The sequence below is a fragment of the Somniosus microcephalus genome, chromosome 15 (assembly GCF_052327205.1).
Source record: "Somniosus microcephalus isolate GS21.2 chromosome 15, FLI_Smic_1.0, whole genome shotgun sequence".
NCBI classification, from domain to species: Eukaryota; Metazoa; Chordata; class Chondrichthyes; order Squaliformes; family Somniosidae; genus Somniosus; species Somniosus microcephalus.
Genome location: NC_141001.1, coordinates 45,996,647 through 46,016,147, shown reverse-complemented (window position 1 = coordinate 46,016,147; position 19,501 = coordinate 45,996,647). Strand labels below are relative to the sequence as shown.

The following is a 19,501-nucleotide window of genomic DNA, read 5'->3' as shown; positions in this document are numbered from 1 at the left end:
TTTCCTTAATAATGGACTCCAACATTTTGCCAACCACAGATGTTAGGCTAACTGGTCTATAGTTTCCAGCTTTTTGTCTACTTCCCTTCTTAAATAAGGGTGTTACATTAGCAGTTTTCCAATCTGCCGGGACCTTTCCTGAGTCCAGGGAGTTCTGGAAAATAATCACCAATGCATCCACAATCCCTACCGCCACTTCTCTCAAGACCCTAGGATGTAGGCCATCAGGTCCGGGGGATTTATCCGCCTTAAGTCCCATTATTTTACTGAGTACCATCTCCTTAGTGATTTTAATCGTCTTTAGCTCCTCCGCCCCCCCCCCATTGCCCCCTGTTTGTCCAGTGTTGGGATATTTTTAGTGTCCTCTACTGTAAAGACTGATACAAAATATTTGTTCAGCGTCTTTGCCATCTCCATGTTCCCCACCACTAGTTTCCCGGTCCCATCCTCTAAGGGACCAACGTTCACTTTAGCCACCCTTTTTCTTTTTATATAGTTGTAGAAACTCTTGCTATCTGTTTTTATATTTTTTGCTAGTTTACTTTCATAATCTATCTTCCCTTTCTTAATTAATCTTTTAGTAATAGTTTGTTGGCTTTTAAATGCTTCCCAATCTTCTATCCTCCCACTAGATTTGGCTACTTTATATGCCCTTGTTTTCAGTCGGATACTATCCTTTATTACTTTATTTACTAAGCCACGGATGGCTGTCTTTTCTTTTACTCCCCTTTTTCCTCAGTGGAATATATTTATCTTGAAAGATGTGAAATATCTCCTTGAATGTAGACCACTGCTCTTGTACCGTCTTATACTTTAATCTGTTTTCCCAGTCCACTTTAGTCAATTCTACTCTCATACCTTCATAGTCTCCTTTATTTAAGCTCAGTATGCTGGTTTGAGATCCAACTCTCTCACCCTCAAACTGAATTTGGAATTCAACTATATTATGGTCACTCATTCCAAGGGGATCCTTTACTGGGACATTTTTTATTAATCCTGTCTCATTACACAGGACCAATCTAAGATTGCCTGCCCCCTGGTTGGTTCAGTTACATACTGCTCAAGGAACCCGTCCCTAATACACTCTATGAACTCTTCCTCAAGGCTGCCATGCCCAATTTGATTAGTCCAGTCAATATGAAAGTTAAAATCCCCCATGATTATAGCTGTTCCCTTATTACAAGCCCCAACTATTTCCTGATTTATACTCCGACCAACAGAGTTGCAACTGTTAGGAGGCCTATAGACTACGCCCACTAGTGACTTTTTCCCCTTCTTATTCCTTATCTCCACCCAAACTATTTCACTATCCTGATCCTTTGATCCAATATCATTTCTGACTATTGCAGTGATTCCATCCTTGATTAACATAGCAACCCCACCTCCCTTTCCTTCCTGTCTGTCCTTCCTAATTGTCAGTAAACCCTTGTATGTTTAGTTCCCAGTCATGATTATCTTGCAGCCATGTTTCCGTAATGGCCACCAGATCATACCCATGTGTAGTTATTGGTACCGTCAACTCGTCAATTTTGTTACGAATGCTGCGTGCATTCAGATAAAGAACTTTCAAATATGTTTTCTGACAATTTATTCCTGCTTTTACCCCTTTTACTACTTTACCTTTATCATTATACATTCTGTCCCTTCCTGACACGCTCTGGTTTTTAATTCCCCCACTGCTACCTTGCTCTATTGCCTTCTCCGCTGTCATTTTTATTTTTCGCTCTCTTAAAACCTCCCCCCCACTAATTAGTTTAAAGCCCTCCCTACAGCCCTAGTTATTCGATTCGCCAGGACTCTAGTCCCAGCACTGGCCAAGTGAAGTCCATCCCAACAGAACAGCTCTCTCCTGTCCCAGTACTGATGCCAGTGTCCCAGGAAGCAAAACCCATTTCTCCCACACCAGGCTTTGAGCCCCGCATTTAACTCTCTAATTTTATTTACCCTAGCCAAATTTGCATGTGGCTCAGGTAGTAATCCAGAGATTATTACCCTTGTGGTTCTGCTTTTTAATTTGGCCCCTAGCTGCTCAAACTCCCTCAGCAGAACCTCCTTCCTTGTCCTATCTATGTCGTTGGTACCAACATGGACCACGACAACTGGATCCTCCCCCTCCCACTCCAAGTTTCTCTCCAGCCCAGAGGAGATGTCCTTAACCCTGGCACCGGGCAGGCAACACAGCCTTCGGGACTCTCGCTCTCGGCTGCAAAGACCTTTCATTTCAACACTTTGCGTTCTTGGACAGATTTGTGTGCATCTTTGGAAGTGGCTTAGTGAGTTGCAGTGAATGGTGAGACATAACGGTACCCCTCACAATTGCGATGAGTGTGAAAGGAATGGCTTGGGCATTGTAGGGATGCTTTATGGTGTTGGCGTGTGGTGGTGCCAACCTGGCGCATCATGTGGCAGCCAGAGTGTACAGCAGCAAGTGAAGTAAATCTGGCCATGGTGAGGTCATCCCTGGCATCCTGGGCAGCAATGTGGTCGGGTGCTGATGCCCTCTGTCCTGTGCAGCATCAGTTGATTGCAGAGAAGGTTGGTGTTGTTGGTGCTGCTGGTGTTGGGGCTGATCGTGATGGGATTCTGAGAACCAAGGTGAGAGAGTATAAAGGGCGCCCATGCTGATGGAATAGATGGCAGGTGAAGTAGAGATGACAGAAGCAATCTGCCAATGGTGAGAGAGGTAATGAGGTCAGACTGGATGAAGACTTGTGTAAAGACTTGCAGCATGGTGAATCTGTTGCGGAAATGCAGTGAGGAAGAGCTTGTGGCTGAGGGAAGATATCTCTGTAAGGTGGGAGCTTTTACTTTACATTTGAAGCGGTCAACTCATCAGCTGATTCAATGGCCACTGAACTCCCACGTCAGCTTAACAAACATGATCCCTGAGCAGAGAGGACCCTGTGGGCAAGCACGTAAAATCAAAAGGTGAGCTTAAATGTATTCTTAATGATCTCTAAACAAGGTCATAATTGCCTGAATTAGGTCCCCCGCCGCTGGGTGTTGGGTCTGCTCAGTGCTGACAGGCCCGACATCGGGGAAAGGCGTGTGGCGGTGGGTTCACAGCGTGGTCCCAACCCACTGGGGGAAAAAAAACTTTCCCACCTGACCAGCCACCAATTGCGCCCGCTGACCTCCCTGGAAAATCTCAGCCAATGTGTTTGCCCCCAGAATAAGTGCAAGAGAATAGTTCCAGCTGAGTTATTGCCCAGATCACTGTACATATGGGGCACATTCCTCTCTCTCTCCCAACCTTGGTGAAGGGCAGAAAGCACTTAAATAATAGTAGCATTTTTTTAATATTAAGAAACTTAAGTGAAGGCCACAACCAAAGTTGAAAACAGCTGGAGAGAAGAGTAGGTAAATCAAGAAATAATGGTTAGGTGTTCCTGAGCTTTTAAAAGTCTGGGGGGGGAAGTCTAAAGGAGGTAAGGCATTCCACAACTTTAAATTCATGGGAAACAATGAGTTAGAGTAGGACACAGTGATCAGTCTTAGAAAGAGCGAGCTTGCATTGATTCAGTGCCTAAACACATTCGCAGGAAGTCCCAAAGTGCTTTACATGCACTTAGGTACTGTTAAAGTATAGTGATGATTGTAGGCAAATCTAATTTCAGCACAGGAAGGATGAAGGAAGAGGAAGCAGTTGTAGGCCAGTGCAACGCAGGTTTGGAAAAAACGTGAGGAACTTTTGTTTAGAGGAACAATGACAATAGGTGGGATAGCAAAATACTGCGGATGCTGGAAATCCGAAATAACAGAAAATGCTGGAAAAACTCAGCAGGCCAGGAAACATCCATGTAAAGAGAAATAGAGTCAACGTTTCAGGTCGAAACCCTTACAATAGGTGAATGGATAAAAGAGAGCGAGAGAGAGGCATCAAAAATGGTAGTTGCTGGTTGGGCTTGAGAAAAACATGAAATTGTTTCTTTAGAATTGAAAAAAAAACAGGTTTTCCATTGCCTTAAAGAGCATGGAGAATGTCAGGATGCAATGATTCAGCCATTATAGTGTGAAAGGAATGAGCTGTAATGACTGAGGGTCTGTGATTTGAGGGACTTGGTGAAGGTATAGTGCAATGATGCTTAATGTTAACAGTAGAATTACAATATTAACAACTCTACCAGTAACACTAAGTCCAAAGGCGGAAGTCACACCCCCATCCACATCAATGGGGCGGAGGTGGAAAGGGTGGCCAGCTTTAAGTTCCTCGGAGTCCACATCACGGAAGACCTCTCCTGGTCCCTCAACACCTCCTCTCTGGTGAAGAAGGCCCAGCAGCGCCTATATTTCTTGAGGAGGCTGAAGGGATGTAATCTGTCACCCTCGATCCTCTCTAACTTCTACCGCTGCACTATAGAGAGCATCCTGACAAACTGTATCACGGTATGGTACGGCGGCTGTAGCTCCCATGACCGGAAAGCCCTGCAGCGGGTAGTCAAAACTGCCCAACGCATTACCGGCACCCGGCTACCGACCATAGAACATATATATCAGAAACGCTGCCTACAGAGGGCACGGACCATCATCAAAGACCCTACCCACCCCAGCCACAGTCTGTTCGCCCTCCTACCATCTGGAAGACGCTACAGATGCATTCGCACCCGTACGACCAGATTTAGGAACAGCTTCTTTCCCAGGGCTGTCATCCTGCTGAACTCCACAAATAAACACTAAAGCCTGCACATCTGCCGATGCACTTTATTCACTTTATTATGGTCATATTTATGCTAATATATATGTACAAATGTATGTTGAAATGTTTAAGTGTCCTAATCCAAATTGTACACTCTCGGGAGCCGCAAGCCTACATTTCGTTGTACTGCACTTGTGCACTAACAATGACAATAAAAGTTGATTTGATTTGATTTGATTTGATTTGAAGTTACTATGGCATTACTCTCCTTTAATAACTTCTGGTTGACCCAGACCTGCTTTTAATGAACATTTTGCATCTTGTGTCTTTGCACCAAATCTTCCGTTGGAATTAGCTGAAACACAGCCTCATTCCTGATAACTCCTGCGCTATTGTTGAAAGTTAAAATACCACAGACCATCCAACTTATCCTAATTTTTGAATGATACCCGTAATTATCACCCACATTTTTCAATACATACACACTTGTCTCATTACTTCATTTCCTGGTATATTTTGTATCAAATGGAATAAATTAAAGGTTTGTGACAATGTTCAGTTCTTTTAGTGTCAGTACAGCTGACAGTACAAATAACTGACTGCATACTCATGGGTCAAGTTAATGTGTTTTCCTTCCCCCAGTTACCTCATCGAGATTGAGATCACGGAGATTGAGAACACAAACATTTCAGAAACTTCTCAACACAATTGTACAGAGTTAAGGTACAGATGGCCAATTCACCAGTCAGCACGAGTAATGCGCTGAATGGGGGAATCGATTCAATCACCGAGGGTGGTCTTTGAGCACGTAAACAAGCTTTTAATGAAGGAGGCAAAAAGCAAGGTGCATTTCAGAATCTTAGATATACCTCAGATCATTTCTGATGTTGTCTCGACTCCAAAACTTCCACCTAAAGGAGCTCCTGATTCTCCAGCTAATTTTACTACATCTCATGCCTTCAGCACATAGTGGAGTCTTCACCCTCATAAAATGTTTCTCAGGTTGGAAGTGGTCACATGACCCAACTCTTTGCTTCAATTCATGTCCATTACCTTTGATTTCGTAGCATTCCTCGGAAGAGTTCCAAGTAACTCGGCTGCTCCAAAACTCAGCTATGCTGCTGACCACATCCCAACCCCCATCCTTCTGGAAAAACTCCAGGTCCTAAAACCAAAAGGAAATCATAAAACAAACACCCGGGAAATAACTGAGAAAAGATACTGTAACTACAGAAACTTGCAACAACCCAAATATACCCTCCTGAGAGAGCAGATCGAGAGTTAAAGCCTTGCTTGATTTTGTTCAGGGGAAATAGCGGAATGAATTGAGTTCCTTAAAGTAGAAAAATCAGGTAGGTGGTGGGCAGGGTGTCCATGGGGATAAACATTGGGGGGGGGGGGGTGCGGGGGGAGTTTACCTTAAAAAACCAGGTGGGTTGGGAGCATGGGGTAGTTAAAGAGTTAAAAGTGTGAATCCCGACCTGAACCCATCTCCAACCCGCCCACTTCCAGTTTTAACAAAGGCGAGTCGGGGACGGGCAGCGAATCTGCTGCCAGGAGGTGGGTCGTCTATTTAAATATTATAATGAGGCTGGAAGCCTCTTCTTTAACCTCCATTTTATGTTTAACTATAGCTGGTCGGGTTTTGCACACCTCGTGAAACCCGCTAACTACAGCCTTTACACTTCCCTCCTGAATCCAGGGTCCCTTCCTAACCTACCCCCCACGATCGGACACGCTCCATGAGGCCTCGATCACCCCCCCCCCACCCCTTCCCCCCCACCACAACGACCCAGGTCTCCGATTGCCCCCACCCACCGACCCTCCTGGTTCTGGCCAGTCCACCACCGTGTGGTCTGAACCCCACGCTCCTTCAGCCGGCCCGCGAAGGTCTGTACCACCCCCACCCCCTCCGGCCAATGACGTTGTGGAGCCAACCGCCCCAGCCATGCTGGTCCCGACCCCCCAGCCCCACTGGCCCCCAGCCCCACGCAATCCCTCCCTCCCTCCCTTCTCTGTGTGGCCTAGTGGCGCAGGCGTACCTCCCCTGAGTCAGCCAGCCTCTCAATCTGGTGGGCTGCAGTGGGAAACAGAGGCTTCCCATTCAAATTAGGCCCTGCTATTAAATTCGGCAGGGCCTGCGGGAACCCCTTTCTCTCGGGTTTCCCAACCTCCTCAAGAGCCCCAACCCGCCTTCCCCATTAAAGATCGGGATGGAGTGGGCTTGAAGGGCGGATGTTTATTTTTCTCTCTGGACTTTTTTAATGTTACCTACCTCAGAGACAGTTATAGCAGCTTGTGTTTGCAAATCGCAAGCTTACAAGTCTCCTGCAAAGTTACACCGTTTACATAAAGGCAAGCCAGGTAATGAAGCCATCATTAAACTTCTCTATAAACTCACTGTGTGAAAGCCCCAAACTCACTCTCTCCAGTTCTCCCAAATTCACAACTTACCCGTGCTCAAAACTCAGTCCTTCCACTAGCCCCAATCTCTTATTTTGTAGAATCTCTAACTTGCACACAATCGTGCTCCCAATCTTCAATCCTGCATGCCTCAAATTCACCATGTCCACAGTCCTAAATTCTCTCCTCGAAGCCACCAACATGTTTTCTTCTATCCCAAGCATACAGGAGCTCACAAATTTGAAGCTTTAGGAGTAGAAAATAGCCAAAGCTTAGAAGCAAACAATTAAAAAAAAAGAAAAACCAGGGTGAAGAGCCAAGACCCAAAGTGCAGGACACCAACAAGGTTGAAATGAGGTAGGTGCGATTCGGTACCACAAAACTTGGGTGTTAAAATCCTTCAGATGGCAGGAAGAAGGGACGAATGGAGGTAATAAGTTCCACAGTTTTGAGAGCCTGGGATACGATGAGTCAGAGGCGGTGTGTTGAGTCTTGATCTCAACAGTGAGGATGTAGGGAAGAGGAAGCACATGTAAGATGAAGCATTTACAACTTATGAGGAACAAATGGAAAGCTCAGAGGAGCAATCACCCTGGTAGTATTAATTAAATAGCAAGCAACAAGAAAGATTAGGATAAAGAAACAGGTTGGAGGCCAGAAATTACAGAGGGATCATACAGCATGTAACAACCTTTTTCTTGGATCCTGACCATAGAACTGATACAGTCCTCATCTAACTACTCCAAAGTGGAGCATCAGTAACACAGCAACACAACAAATAACAGACTGCTAGAACAAGGCCTGCAGAAGCAGAAAGTACAGTGCCCACCTGGGTGAAGTAAAAGTACTGCTGAAATGCAAATGAGATGTCACCATTGATGTGAATTTCTTTCAATCCGTAAATATCTTCATTACAGACCTCGAATCCGGTTACGGCACTCTCCCATGGGTATTTGGCACCCTTATAAAACGAGAGATATTAAACTTCATTCACAGCGTTCATTTAGGATTATGTATGAAACAGATATCAACATCACTAGCAAACAATGAACTATGGTGAGATTAATAGGAGCTGTAGTTCTGAACACTTATTATTTCAGTAACTAAAGAACATACTTCAAATGAAGTTCTAGATATTGATTTCCAAAACAAGTACATACAGTACACACCACGTACAAGGGAACAATTCACTCCTGTCTGGTATTGTACAGCTCATGAGTGTTACGGTGTTGGCTCCTGCATATGTACAGTACACAACAGGTGAAAGGGAGCAACCACTGCCATATGGGACTGTATGGCTCTTGTATGCCTCGGTACCAATTTTCCTGAATTGGCTAAGATTTGATCATAATGTAGCGCAGGTGGTGCTATCTGAGAATGGTGCTGTGTTCGTGGTCTAGGAGCATTTTCACTTATCCGATATTACAAATGAACAAAGGAAGCTCCTGTACAAATCAGGTTCACAACGGAACAAAGGTCATACCAGTGTCTAGTTTTATTCATTCTTTCACTCGGTTTAATCATTTTGGTTTTGCTCCAAGTTACACAACTTGGGCAATATGGAAGCCTATTCAAAACTTGGTGTGGTCTGCTCCCCGAGTTGCCGTCACAACTTGTCTACGCACAACCTTATTTTTACGCGTCTGACAAAATCTAAGTTATATAATAAATGTCACACTGATCTAATAGGGGGTTGTTCTTCTGAGGCAGACCGGAAGGAACTTTACTCTGTTCACCCCTGCGGGAAAGTGCATGTATGCAAAAATCAAGCAAGAAAAGCATCAAGCGCAGCTGTAATGTTCCGCCCACCACAGTCAAATAGTCTTCTGAAATTCACTTAATCAAGCATAACCGTAGCAGTCGTCTATCATTTCTAACATACATTTTTCCCTGATATATTGAAAATAAATCTGTTATCTTGGCAATTATTCATCAGGGGAGATTTCCCTAGGTTTGTGCTAAGGTGCACTGGATGACCTGGGTGCAGCGGACTATGGAAAATCGGGCGGGTCGGAACCTGTCTGACCTTCCTCCATTTAAATTAATGGAGGGTGCACACCTAGGTAAATCTCACCTATTACGTTCAATGCAAGGAAAAGTACGATTATTTACTCTTTTAAGAATAAAGGCATGGCAGGCGCCAGAGTCAGTATATTCAGGGGAGGATAGAAAAGGAGAGGGGGAGAAATCCTGTTACAAATAAACGCAGGTGTGGGGGGCAGTGAGTCTACAATGTGAAAAGGAGCTGGTCTTCCCTGATGCCACTCGCTTACCATGTATCCTTGTTGTCCTGCGATGCACTTGGCAGCAGAAAGTGTTCGGACGCGGTTCTTCAGGAGGGTACATGCCAGCTCCGGATAGAATGCAAGCACGTTTGGGTACATCCAGGTCTCCTGAAACAAGCGGTGTCAAATATTTTAAAGGGGTCCTGGCAGCTAATAATTGGCTTGCAAGACCACTAAATTAAAGAGAAATAAAAGACTTGCATTTATATAGCGCCTTTCACCACCGGACGTCCCAACGCGCTTTACAGTCAATGACGTACATTTTCAAGTGTAGTCACTGTTGTAATGTAAGAAATTAATTAACTAACAGGGGAATATGATGACGACGTCCCCATGGCATCGATCATAAATCGAGAGTCATTTTAAAATTGATAAAAGTAACAACTGAGGCTCTCTGATGTCTGTGTGGTTTTAATGGACCACGTGACGTGGTGCTGGACCGGAGGTTTGATCCCCAATCTGTGCCTAATTAGCTGCTCTCACCCAACAAAGTGCTACATAGGAACATAGAATGGTGTCTTTTTACTATATTTTTGATTTTTTTGCTCCACAGAAAGGATTTAGAAGAAGAGTAACACCATTGTTGTCCCTTACATTAGCCACTGGACACATGGCTAATTGGGAATCCAGATGTGGCTAATTGCATTGCTGATTGGTAATAAATAATAAATGAGTGATAGACACCTTTGTGGGCATGTGATCCGAATACTCATTTGCATGTGTGCTTTAATCTTTTTGTCCGCTTGTTGGTAAAACTGCAAGACGAGAAGCAGAGTTTATTGATCGTTGAGTGCTTTACTTCCTTGGTTACTGAATGGTGGTATGTGTTTGTTAACTAAATATACACAATGTGAAGTACATTTACCTGTATTGTGTAATGTATGCAAGGTGTTTCCTACTAAAATTAGTGCATGTGGTTAAAACGGTGTCACTGTAGCCACACTAGTAGCTAGTCAGCAATTTCAATTGTGGACAACACCGAGTTACATATAAGAGTTGTGCTTTGAAGCAAAGTGTAAAACAAAACGCACTGAGGAGCAAGGTGAGTAAAATGCTAATGAGCTAGGCTTTAAAGTTGTCTCCCCAAAGACTGATAAGTAATAGTTTTGTTAGCCTGTCTTGCCAATTGATAAACACTTCAAACCTATTAGGTTGGGAGGTCTCTGGTCCAGAGTGCTCGCAGGGGTATATTCACTTGCTAAGAAATAAAACAGCTTTAAGATAGGGTCTCATCTTACTAAGGCTTTTCGTGGTACGTCTTTCAAAAGATTGGAGAAGCACAGGCAAGGGCACATGCGACAGAAACAGGTCGAATTTTGGTACTCTACAGTGTAAAATGGGCTCAAAAAAGGACCAAGTCTGAGGCACAGCGTCCCACATCCAATCTGCACCAGCAGTACGGGCGCCACCATTTTGGCATGGGCGGCTGCCCAGGCGCCCCATGTGCCTGCCTGAAACAGGCGTTAGGGACCTGGCCAATGTAAATAAAGGGCCCAAAGCCTGTTTTAGGCCTGCTGCAAGAAACTGGGCAGTGCTGAGTGGTGCAGACACAGGACCTGCTCCACTCAGCTTTCCCCAGTGATTACTGCAGCCTAAGAAGTGGCCTCTACCAAAGAGAAGAATTTGTGGGGTGGGGTGGGGGGGGGGGAGGAGTTTAAGCCTTCCCGGATCCACAACACTGCCAACTGGCAATCATCCCACTCACACCAATACGGACAATCATATTCTAATAAAAGAAAGAAATTGCATTTATATAGTACCTTTCAAGTGTAGTCACTGTTATTTTATAGGCAAATGCAGCAACCAATTTGTGCACAGCAAGTCCCACAGATAGCAATGAGGTAAATGAATAGTTTGTCTATTTTGGTGATGTTGGTTTAGGGGTAAATGTCGGCTAGGACATCAGGTGAATTCTTCTGATCTTCTCCGAATAGTACCATGGGATCTGTTACATTCACCTCAGTTTAACATCTCATTGTCAGTAACTCCTACAATGCAGTGCTCCCTCAGTACTTCACCGAGGGTCAGCCTAGATTATGTGCTCAATTCCTGGAACCCACGACCTTCTGACTCAGGCAAGAGTGCTGCCACAGAGCCAATCTCACTCAGAAATTAAAGGGATTATATTATCTCACATATCCCCTGTCATTTGTACCCTAGAAATGCTGGGTTCTCAGGTTGCTATGGTGCCGGGCAGGAACTTTTAAAATATAAAGAGCCATCTTAAAATGGAATTGGAAATGTTTTTTTAAATTTGCACTCAGCCCCTTAGCACCAGCCACACTATTGCCGCGATTTTATTAATGGAGGCGGGTTGAGTGCGGTCAGCTAGTTTCCGGCTTCCAGTCCCGCCCCCAGCTGCTTCCGCTCCAGACGTGATTTTGCCTTGATTGACCTTGTTAAGCTCGCCCTGCGGGCTTGCCGGCCAATTAACAGGAAGCGGGTCAGATGACGTCATTTGATGATGCGTCATCTGCCGGTTTCCTTAAAGGGACCACGCACAATTTTATTTTGACAGTTGATTTCTCGGTGTTTGACAGCATTGAGGCGCTGAAAACACTGACGATCACTGCACAAAGGTGACCTCTTGCACCCAGGCTCTCCAATGACTCCCTCCATAGGCTGGAATAGATGGCAGCTGCAGGTGAGGTGACAGAAGTGATCTGTCACTGGTGAGAGAGGTTCTCCCAATGATGTGGCACTGGACATGGATTTAAAAACTTGTAAGCTAAGGAAATCTGTAAATGTATTAAAAATGCAGTACCCAACATTTTCTTTCCTCTGAGACTCACCATGTACAACATTGGATCCTTCACACCACTTCTGCAGCTGTCATCAATCCAGAAACATTACAGCAGACTCACAACACGCCACACTTACCTGGCATGGTGTCCGGACATCGGGGAACCCGAGCCAGAAGCGTCAAAATCCAAAAATAGGCTGACAACTACTGGCAAGTACCTGTTAATAGGCAGGTAATTGCCTTTAATCCGCTTCCCGCCGCTAGGTGTTGGGTCCATTCGCAAATCAGGGACCCAACACTTGGGAAAGCTGTTTGGAGGCAGGTTGATGGCGGGATCGGAACCCGCCGTCAATCAAAACAAATTTAACCTATGACCCGCCTCCAAACCCGCCCGCTGAGCGCTGGCAAAATCACGGCCTATGCGACTGCAAGTGCCAAGGCCTGCCACAGCCATTTTATATCTCCCCCACTGGTGGGCTCCTCAACAGAAGTGGTAATGCTGCCAACAATATTTAAGTTGCCCTGACACCAGAAAATCACCAGGATCAGATTCCACTCAGCCATTGGAATGGGCGGAACACTTGTCCAAGACAGTTGCATCAAGATTCCTCCAAAGCACAAAATCCGGCCATATGATCTGGCTCTTCATGACTAAAATCTCCTACCTGATCCCAGAAGATGTGGCCATAGTAATCTTCTCCATTACCCCCGTTGGAGAGACCCCCAGGACTTAGTCCAATATACTGGAAGTCTGTAGGTTTCAGAGGGGGGAGGGCGCTGAGCAGGTAATATAGACACCCATACATAGCCTGGTTTAGCCTCCTGCAGCCTCTCACACTGACGCAGCTCTGCTTCCACAGTGCAGCCCACGCTGCCACGTGCGAAGAGTACAGTTGGTTTAACTGGACCAGAGTCTGTCCTTCTACAAAACACTCCTTCACTCGCTCTTCAGTGTCAGCCACTGCGGTCAGGAATACCCAAGAACCTCTCTGCTCCTTAGGCAACAGGGTCAGAGACTCTGGAAGCGGCACTGAGATCATGTGGACACTTTGCCTTGCAGCGCCTTTGACCTCTGGGATAAGCGTCTGTCCATAGATGTACCTGAATTATAAAGATAGAGAAACATTTTTGGAAGAGTCCAAAGAAAGCTCTTAACTGATCTCAGCCAGTGACAGTTGAGGGCTACAATTCATGGGAAGAGAGGGAAAACAAAAGAGGGTCTAAAGTAGTTATTTTAGGAGAAGATTACTCAGTGGAGAAATGCTTGGGAAATGGATAACGCAACCCATGTCACTGAGAAAAGCAGATATACCGCACTGCCCCTACAGTCAAACCGACTGTCAACACAGTGGGGTTGAACTTCCATAGAGGGTTTCCTGCCCATCCGCTGTAACTTCAGCGGAGAAGTAACGCAAACCTCTTATAAATTTTTTTTTTAAAAACAGCCTAAACGGTATTTACACTGTTCCGCTGGGGTTTCTGCAACTCTTCTGGTAAATTTATGGTGAACAGGAGACCCCCCCCCCATGGAAATTCACTCCCAGTGCGTCTGAGCTATGGAGGGAGAAATAAAAATCAGCCAGAGTTTTCAGTCCTGATGACTATCCAATGACTCTTTCTGGAAAGTACACGTTGACATGGGGAGAGGACTGGATTAGGCTAAGCGGTGATGCCCATCACAGTTGACTAGCTCACCAATATTAGCGGCACACATGAAGAGTAGCTGCTTGGTTGAGTACCAATGGGCTACTGGTGCCTCAGGAAGAGTCAGCGTCTTCAGGAGCGAAGTAGAAAAAATTGGAGGGGTATCAAATTATATTTATCAGAATTATAATTATATTATTCTAATAAATATATATAAAACACAAACAACTGTTGGGGGCATTCTCTGTCGGGAATGATCAAATTACTGACTATTATTGTTAGTAATATCACATTAGTATTCAGAGTACTCATGCCAATCATCAATTCAACATATAGAACAATGGGAGCAAGACCCTGGAATTATTCAACAGTTGGATGGCGTGATGGAAGGGAAATGTCTGAGGATTCTCAAATGGAGAGAGAGAAAAAAAATGCAGAAAACAGAATCATGCTTTTAATGAGAGCAAAAATGTGAGGATCTCAGTGTTATAAAACAGGTAAAGCTCTAAAGGGGAGGGTGACAGTTTATAATAATAATTCACTGAGGTGACAACAGCAGAATGTTACACCACCAATGGGAGTTCATGTTATGGACGGTGATCATGGAACATTGTTAGAAAATTAAAGGGAAAAAATAAGCTAAGTAAGAGTGTTGAATGAGTTAAGTAAGGAGGAAGGGTGTTCAGTGGGGAAATACTCAAGAGATGGCTGTGTCAACATACATGCACAGCACTGCCCTTACAATCCAACAGCCCGCTGACACTTACTATCCACTCGAGTGAGGTACTGGAGGGTTGACAGTGCCCATAGAACGAGGCATCAGCCAACTCCACTAGAGGAAGAGAAGAGGAAAAAAGGGAATTTTATCTAAATAACACTATGGGGGAGAAATTCGGTTGTTAGCGCCACCGATTAACGCCTAAAGAGGCCGAGATGTGGGGCGCTAGCCAATTTCCGGGCAGGCGCAAGGTGCCTAGCGCCTCGCCCCATATTGAGCATGCATTTAGCGCCAGCGCTAAATCTTAGCGCCCGCTCATGGGCGCAGGCTGATTATGACGTCATTTGAGTGTGCAACGCCTTTTGGGCGCCTCGGACCGGAAATTCAGTGGCGACCCCCTCCGTAGCGCCTGGCGCTAATAGTGACAGCTTACTTGGACCTTACCAAGTCGCTCTCGGGCTGGAGGAGCGTTATTTAAAGGGGACTGGTGTGGTTTAAAAGCAGCAGCCATTTTTGGAGCACAACTTCCTCGAGAGCTACAAAGAATTGCTGAGCTGCACACTGAGAGCCATTTGACCACTGAGCCAGCGCAGGCAGACGATCTTCAGCCTTCTGACCATCACCTTGCTGTTGGTGAGCCTTGACAATGGGGAACCTTCCTGTGGGCACTTATTATGGGGGCTGCATTGGAGGGGAACGTCCTGCTGCTGAATCATCTGGAAAGGGCACTGAGACGCTGGGAGAGGGGGGCAGGCATGGCCAGACGGAGGAGGGCCAACAGACGTCGCCACAGCAGACCTTACGCTGGCAGGGTTTTCCGACAGCAGTTTTCCTACATGAACATGCCGGAGGAGCAGTGTGTCAGAAGGCTGCGATTTAGAAAGGAGGTGGTGACGGAGCTGTGCCAGCTGCTTCAGCCAGATCTGCAGCCTCAGATAAGGTGCAGGACATCTGTCGGTGGCTGAGAAGATGCCTGCTGGCCTGAACTTCTACGCTGATCAGAAGTAGCTTCTAGGCCCCTCTCACGGAATGCTTGCTGCCATTCCAAGAACAGGAATGGAACCGGTCTGATACCCCCAAGCCTGTGAAGGGCAAGATGCATGTAAATAGCAGGCATGGCCATTGTAAATGAAGAAAGTGTTTCATTAAACAAAATGTGGTTCCTTCAAACATGAGAAAGCTATGGCAACAGAAAGCAAAACTAATACACTGACACATAACTGCCTCTCACACCCGGGAGACTGTCCAAAACATAAATCACATTCCGACCATCTTCCTTGGCCTTGATTCCACTGCGCCAACCAAAGCATCCAATGCCCCATCAGTGAGTCGTTCCGCCCTCTGCCTCACCCTTTCCATGTCTTGCCTGTGGTGCGCCACAGGTAGGCTCCCACCGCTTTGAAGGCCTACAAGGCAGTGAGTGTGTCTGGTGATGCCAATTGACCTGCCCCTTTAAGAGCTGGCCGACGCCACTGTGTCTCAGGGAAAGTGATTATTGACAGCACCCTCGCTGCGCCCGCCGCCGCGAAATTGGGTTGCGCCGCCGGGTTAGCGCCTTAAGAGTAGCGTGCGGCACCTGATTTAGCGCCGCAATCACCTTTAGGGGCACTGCAACCCAATATCGCGCCAGGTGGCGCTAAATCGCAACTGGCACTAGGCTTTGCGCTTCGCCAGAACTAGCGCCCCAAACGGGGCTATACCCAATTTCTCCCCCTATGTGTGAAAACTTTGTTGCCATATTACAGCATGAATCATCCTCTGACCCTTACGTTGCTCCCATGAAGTCTGGCCTGCTCACAAAGTCAATATTCTGGCTGTGGGGTACAAACGATGATTTTATCTGCACTGTGAACTGCTCCTTGGAAATGGCCAACCGTTCCAAAGTTATGGTGAGAACCATGAGATGGACCTGAGTGCGATGGGCAAATATCTGCTGGGTCACCATGAAATCCTGCGTCTCTGTAATACAGCAAAACGTGCCTAGGCAAAGGAAAGCAGAAACCATTACTCAACTAGAGAAAGGAATTCCAGAAACTGGAATGCTGGCAAAGCATCACCATTCCTGCAGTTCTATTTTTAGGAGATATAGAAAGATAATGGGTTAATATGAATTTTTTTTTTTAAAAACAGCAGAAGTTGAACAACAGAATCTCATGCATTTGCCTTCTCTACTGGAATGCTAAAGCTGGCCTCCCATGACAAGATAAGCACCTGCATGCTTTTTATATCCCAGACTATAAAAGAACCTATACATGATAGTGTGATACCGTGCGAGACTTAAATGAGTGGATTCATCGACCTTGAATAAGGTATGGAAAAGTGAAGGGAAATAGCATCATGGGATGAGGTCATCTTACCCATAGTCAATCACTAGTATAACTTTACCCATTGGTCTATGATATATAAGTTGGCACTGAGGCCTAGATTTTCCACCCATTGATTATAAATGCGTTTTAAATCTAATTGTAAATTGGTAATCTCAAACAGACCATAAAGTAGCTGGTGCAGAAATGTAAAAATTCAATTAAGGTTGGGCTAAAACATATTGTTGGGGCAGCGTAGAGGAAGCTTTACTCTGTATCTAACCACTTTGCAACTGATCGGAGAGAGGTCGCTGCGGCTCCATTGGAAAGTTTCCATTTTGCAGTATTTACATCCCTCACCTGATGAGTACAAATATTTACCAAAAACATTGATAGGAGCGTCAGACATTGACTGTCCTATTCTGCCAAGTGAAGAAAAACTGCATCTAGTGATAAGCATCACCTTGAACAGAAAACCTGGAAAAAGTATAAGCAAATTAAAAAAAATTAAAGATAAACAGATCTGTTTTACCTGTCCTGGTGTTCAAGGTGAAGGTTTGTTTCGAAGCGTTCTCACCAGGTATGGTCAGTCTGGCATTAACAGTAGATGGTATATCTGCCCGACAGCAGTCACCCTTTTCACCATTATATACCCCGTTAACATGCATTATGTCACTATACACTCTAGTGCCAAGATATCCATTGGCAACTGTTGCCATGAAACGAAGGTCAGAGGGCAAGGTATCACTGGAAAACACCGCTGGGTCATCTTCGCATTCTGACATATTGTATGTGTCGTCTATCAAGGGAAGAAAACATTTTGGTAAAATGACTGTAGTACATGATTTGATGGTTTGCAGTTTGCTTTTTTATACTGTAAAATGAATTTGCATTACCGTACATTTGCCAGCAAAACGCAGCTGGTATTCTGACAGAATTTCCATTGCCCCATTGTAATTTTCTGTTAAACAGCTCATATATATGTATATATACATAAAAAAGGGAGGTTCACCTTAATCTTGTCATTGCTGGTGGGAAAGTAACTACCCGCTCCCACTATCAGCCACCCACAGAACCTAAACAAACAAGACTGCAAAATCCCAAACATCTGAAAGAAGCAGAAAGAGGTTAGCGACAGTCAGGCACTCTGCAGGTTTGGGAACCAAGCAGGCTGTATATCCATACCAACTGCTTCCTAATCCTGTTACCCAGGCACAGTGAAAGATGCAATAGACACAGGCCCAAACATCAGAGACAATTCTGAGGGGAGGAAGGTGGGAAAAGCGAAAATTACTTGTGTCAAAAGATTTGGTGGTGGTGACACATTCCCCCTGATTTCCACACACCCTTTGCCTGATACTTCTTTCATGTTCAATCCTCACTCCCTACAATCTGGAGTGTGATTTTCTGCATGCAACATCAGCTAACAGTGTTGCCTCTTTTGTGTTTATCTAGCCTTCAGATAAAGAAGAAACACTCTACCAGACCATGTGACTTAAGCTATGAACTACAAACCAGTTTATTAAAAGTAGACATTAATATCAAATCAAAAATAATAAATGGCACAACACTTTGCCAGGTCTCTCGGTAATCCGGACAATTGCCTCTAACGTACATTATATGAGAGATTTTATCCACCAAAATGGAGTTTACAACAGAAGGGCTGATGAACTGGGAACACACCTTCTGAAATATACCTCTTGTACCCTTTGAAGTTCAAATTAGGATACTCAAAATCAAAAAAGGGGTCTTCCACAGTTGGACAAAGTGTATCAGATTAAAGTGATGGCTTCCGGAGCTCAACCCAAATGCTAGATCCAAGCTCATTTGCATGTGTAGCCGAGCCCTTTTCCTTACATTGATTGATTTCAAGATAAAGCAGCCAGTGTTTAGTGATTTACACCTTTATTTTAATCAAAATGTATTTGGATACGAATAATGCCTTGCCTCTAAAATGAGTAGGAAAGGTCAAGGATATTGTCTGGTGACTACATGTACATTCAGCTCAAGCACCTGTTGCAGTAAACAAAATTTAAAGTGACCAGGTCTCAAAGAAATAAATACGAACAAGATAAAATTGTCTTATGATCTGAAATGTGACCGATCTCCCTATCTGTCCCAAGCACCCTCAGGAGAGGGAGAGGAAGTTAAAAACAATTATTTTTCTGAAAGGATTTTAAATGACTTATTATAAATGAGAGTGGAATGGGAAATCGTTACTGGTTTTGGGATGGGAAATTTCAATTACTCGTTTTTGGAAATGGCTTCACGGTATTCCAAGTGAGGATTTTGAATCATGGGTTTATAAAGAAGAATAAACCTAGATTTCTGAGGGAGGCGCTTTTTTTTTTTTACTATTCAGTGCATTCCCACCACATATCGTGAAAAAAAAGACATTTTAAAATTTCTCATCCAAAGGAGGTTCCACAGTGTTGGGTCCCCTCACTGCTGAGCTGCTCCATGACATCAAGCCCAGAACAGCTGTACTGGGGCTGTGACTGCCAACCCCTGGGAAATGCGATACCACCTGAGCACAATGCATACGTACAATAGAATAGTTAAAGAATAAATATTCTTCTAAATATAAAGGGGCAATTTTCTTCTGTTTTGCTGAACAATCGAGGGACGGGGTGGGGGGTAAAAGGGGCAGAGACCCATTACGCTGAATCTCCTCTCCTCTGCACTGCAGTTGTTTCCCTGACGACGGGCAAAAGTGCAGGCACACGCATTCAGAGGCCACGTAAATCAGGCAGGAAGGACAGCACAACA

The 19,501-nt window shown here is 44.9% G+C and overlaps 1 protein-coding gene across 2 annotated transcripts in view; it reads right to left on the bottom strand.

The window, feature by feature from the left end:
- The window catches only part of pgghg (protein-glucosylgalactosylhydroxylysine glucosidase), a 43,157-nt gene extending 24,056 nt beyond the window's left edge, over positions 1 to 19,101 (bottom strand). Inside the window, exons 1-7 of one of the 2 annotated variants that reach the window (XM_086007746.1) lie at positions 17,745 to 19,101; positions 17,265 to 17,531; positions 16,199 to 16,409; positions 12,733 to 13,168; positions 9,313 to 9,432; positions 7,869 to 8,000; positions 5,690 to 5,801 (exon numbers count right to left, since the gene is read on the bottom strand). In XM_086007746.1, coding sequence (XP_085863872.1) covers positions 5,690 to 5,801; positions 7,869 to 8,000; positions 9,313 to 9,432; positions 12,733 to 13,168; positions 16,199 to 16,409; positions 17,265 to 17,517 — 1,264 coding nt within the window. In that variant the 5' untranslated portion in view covers positions 17,518 to 17,531; positions 17,745 to 19,101. The remainder of the gene's footprint in view (positions 1 to 5,689; positions 5,802 to 7,868; positions 8,001 to 9,312; positions 9,433 to 12,732; positions 13,169 to 16,198; positions 16,410 to 17,264; positions 17,532 to 17,744) is intronic. The other variant, XM_086007745.1, reaches the window with a different exon arrangement.
- Positions 19,102 to 19,501: the final 400 nt, after the last annotated feature.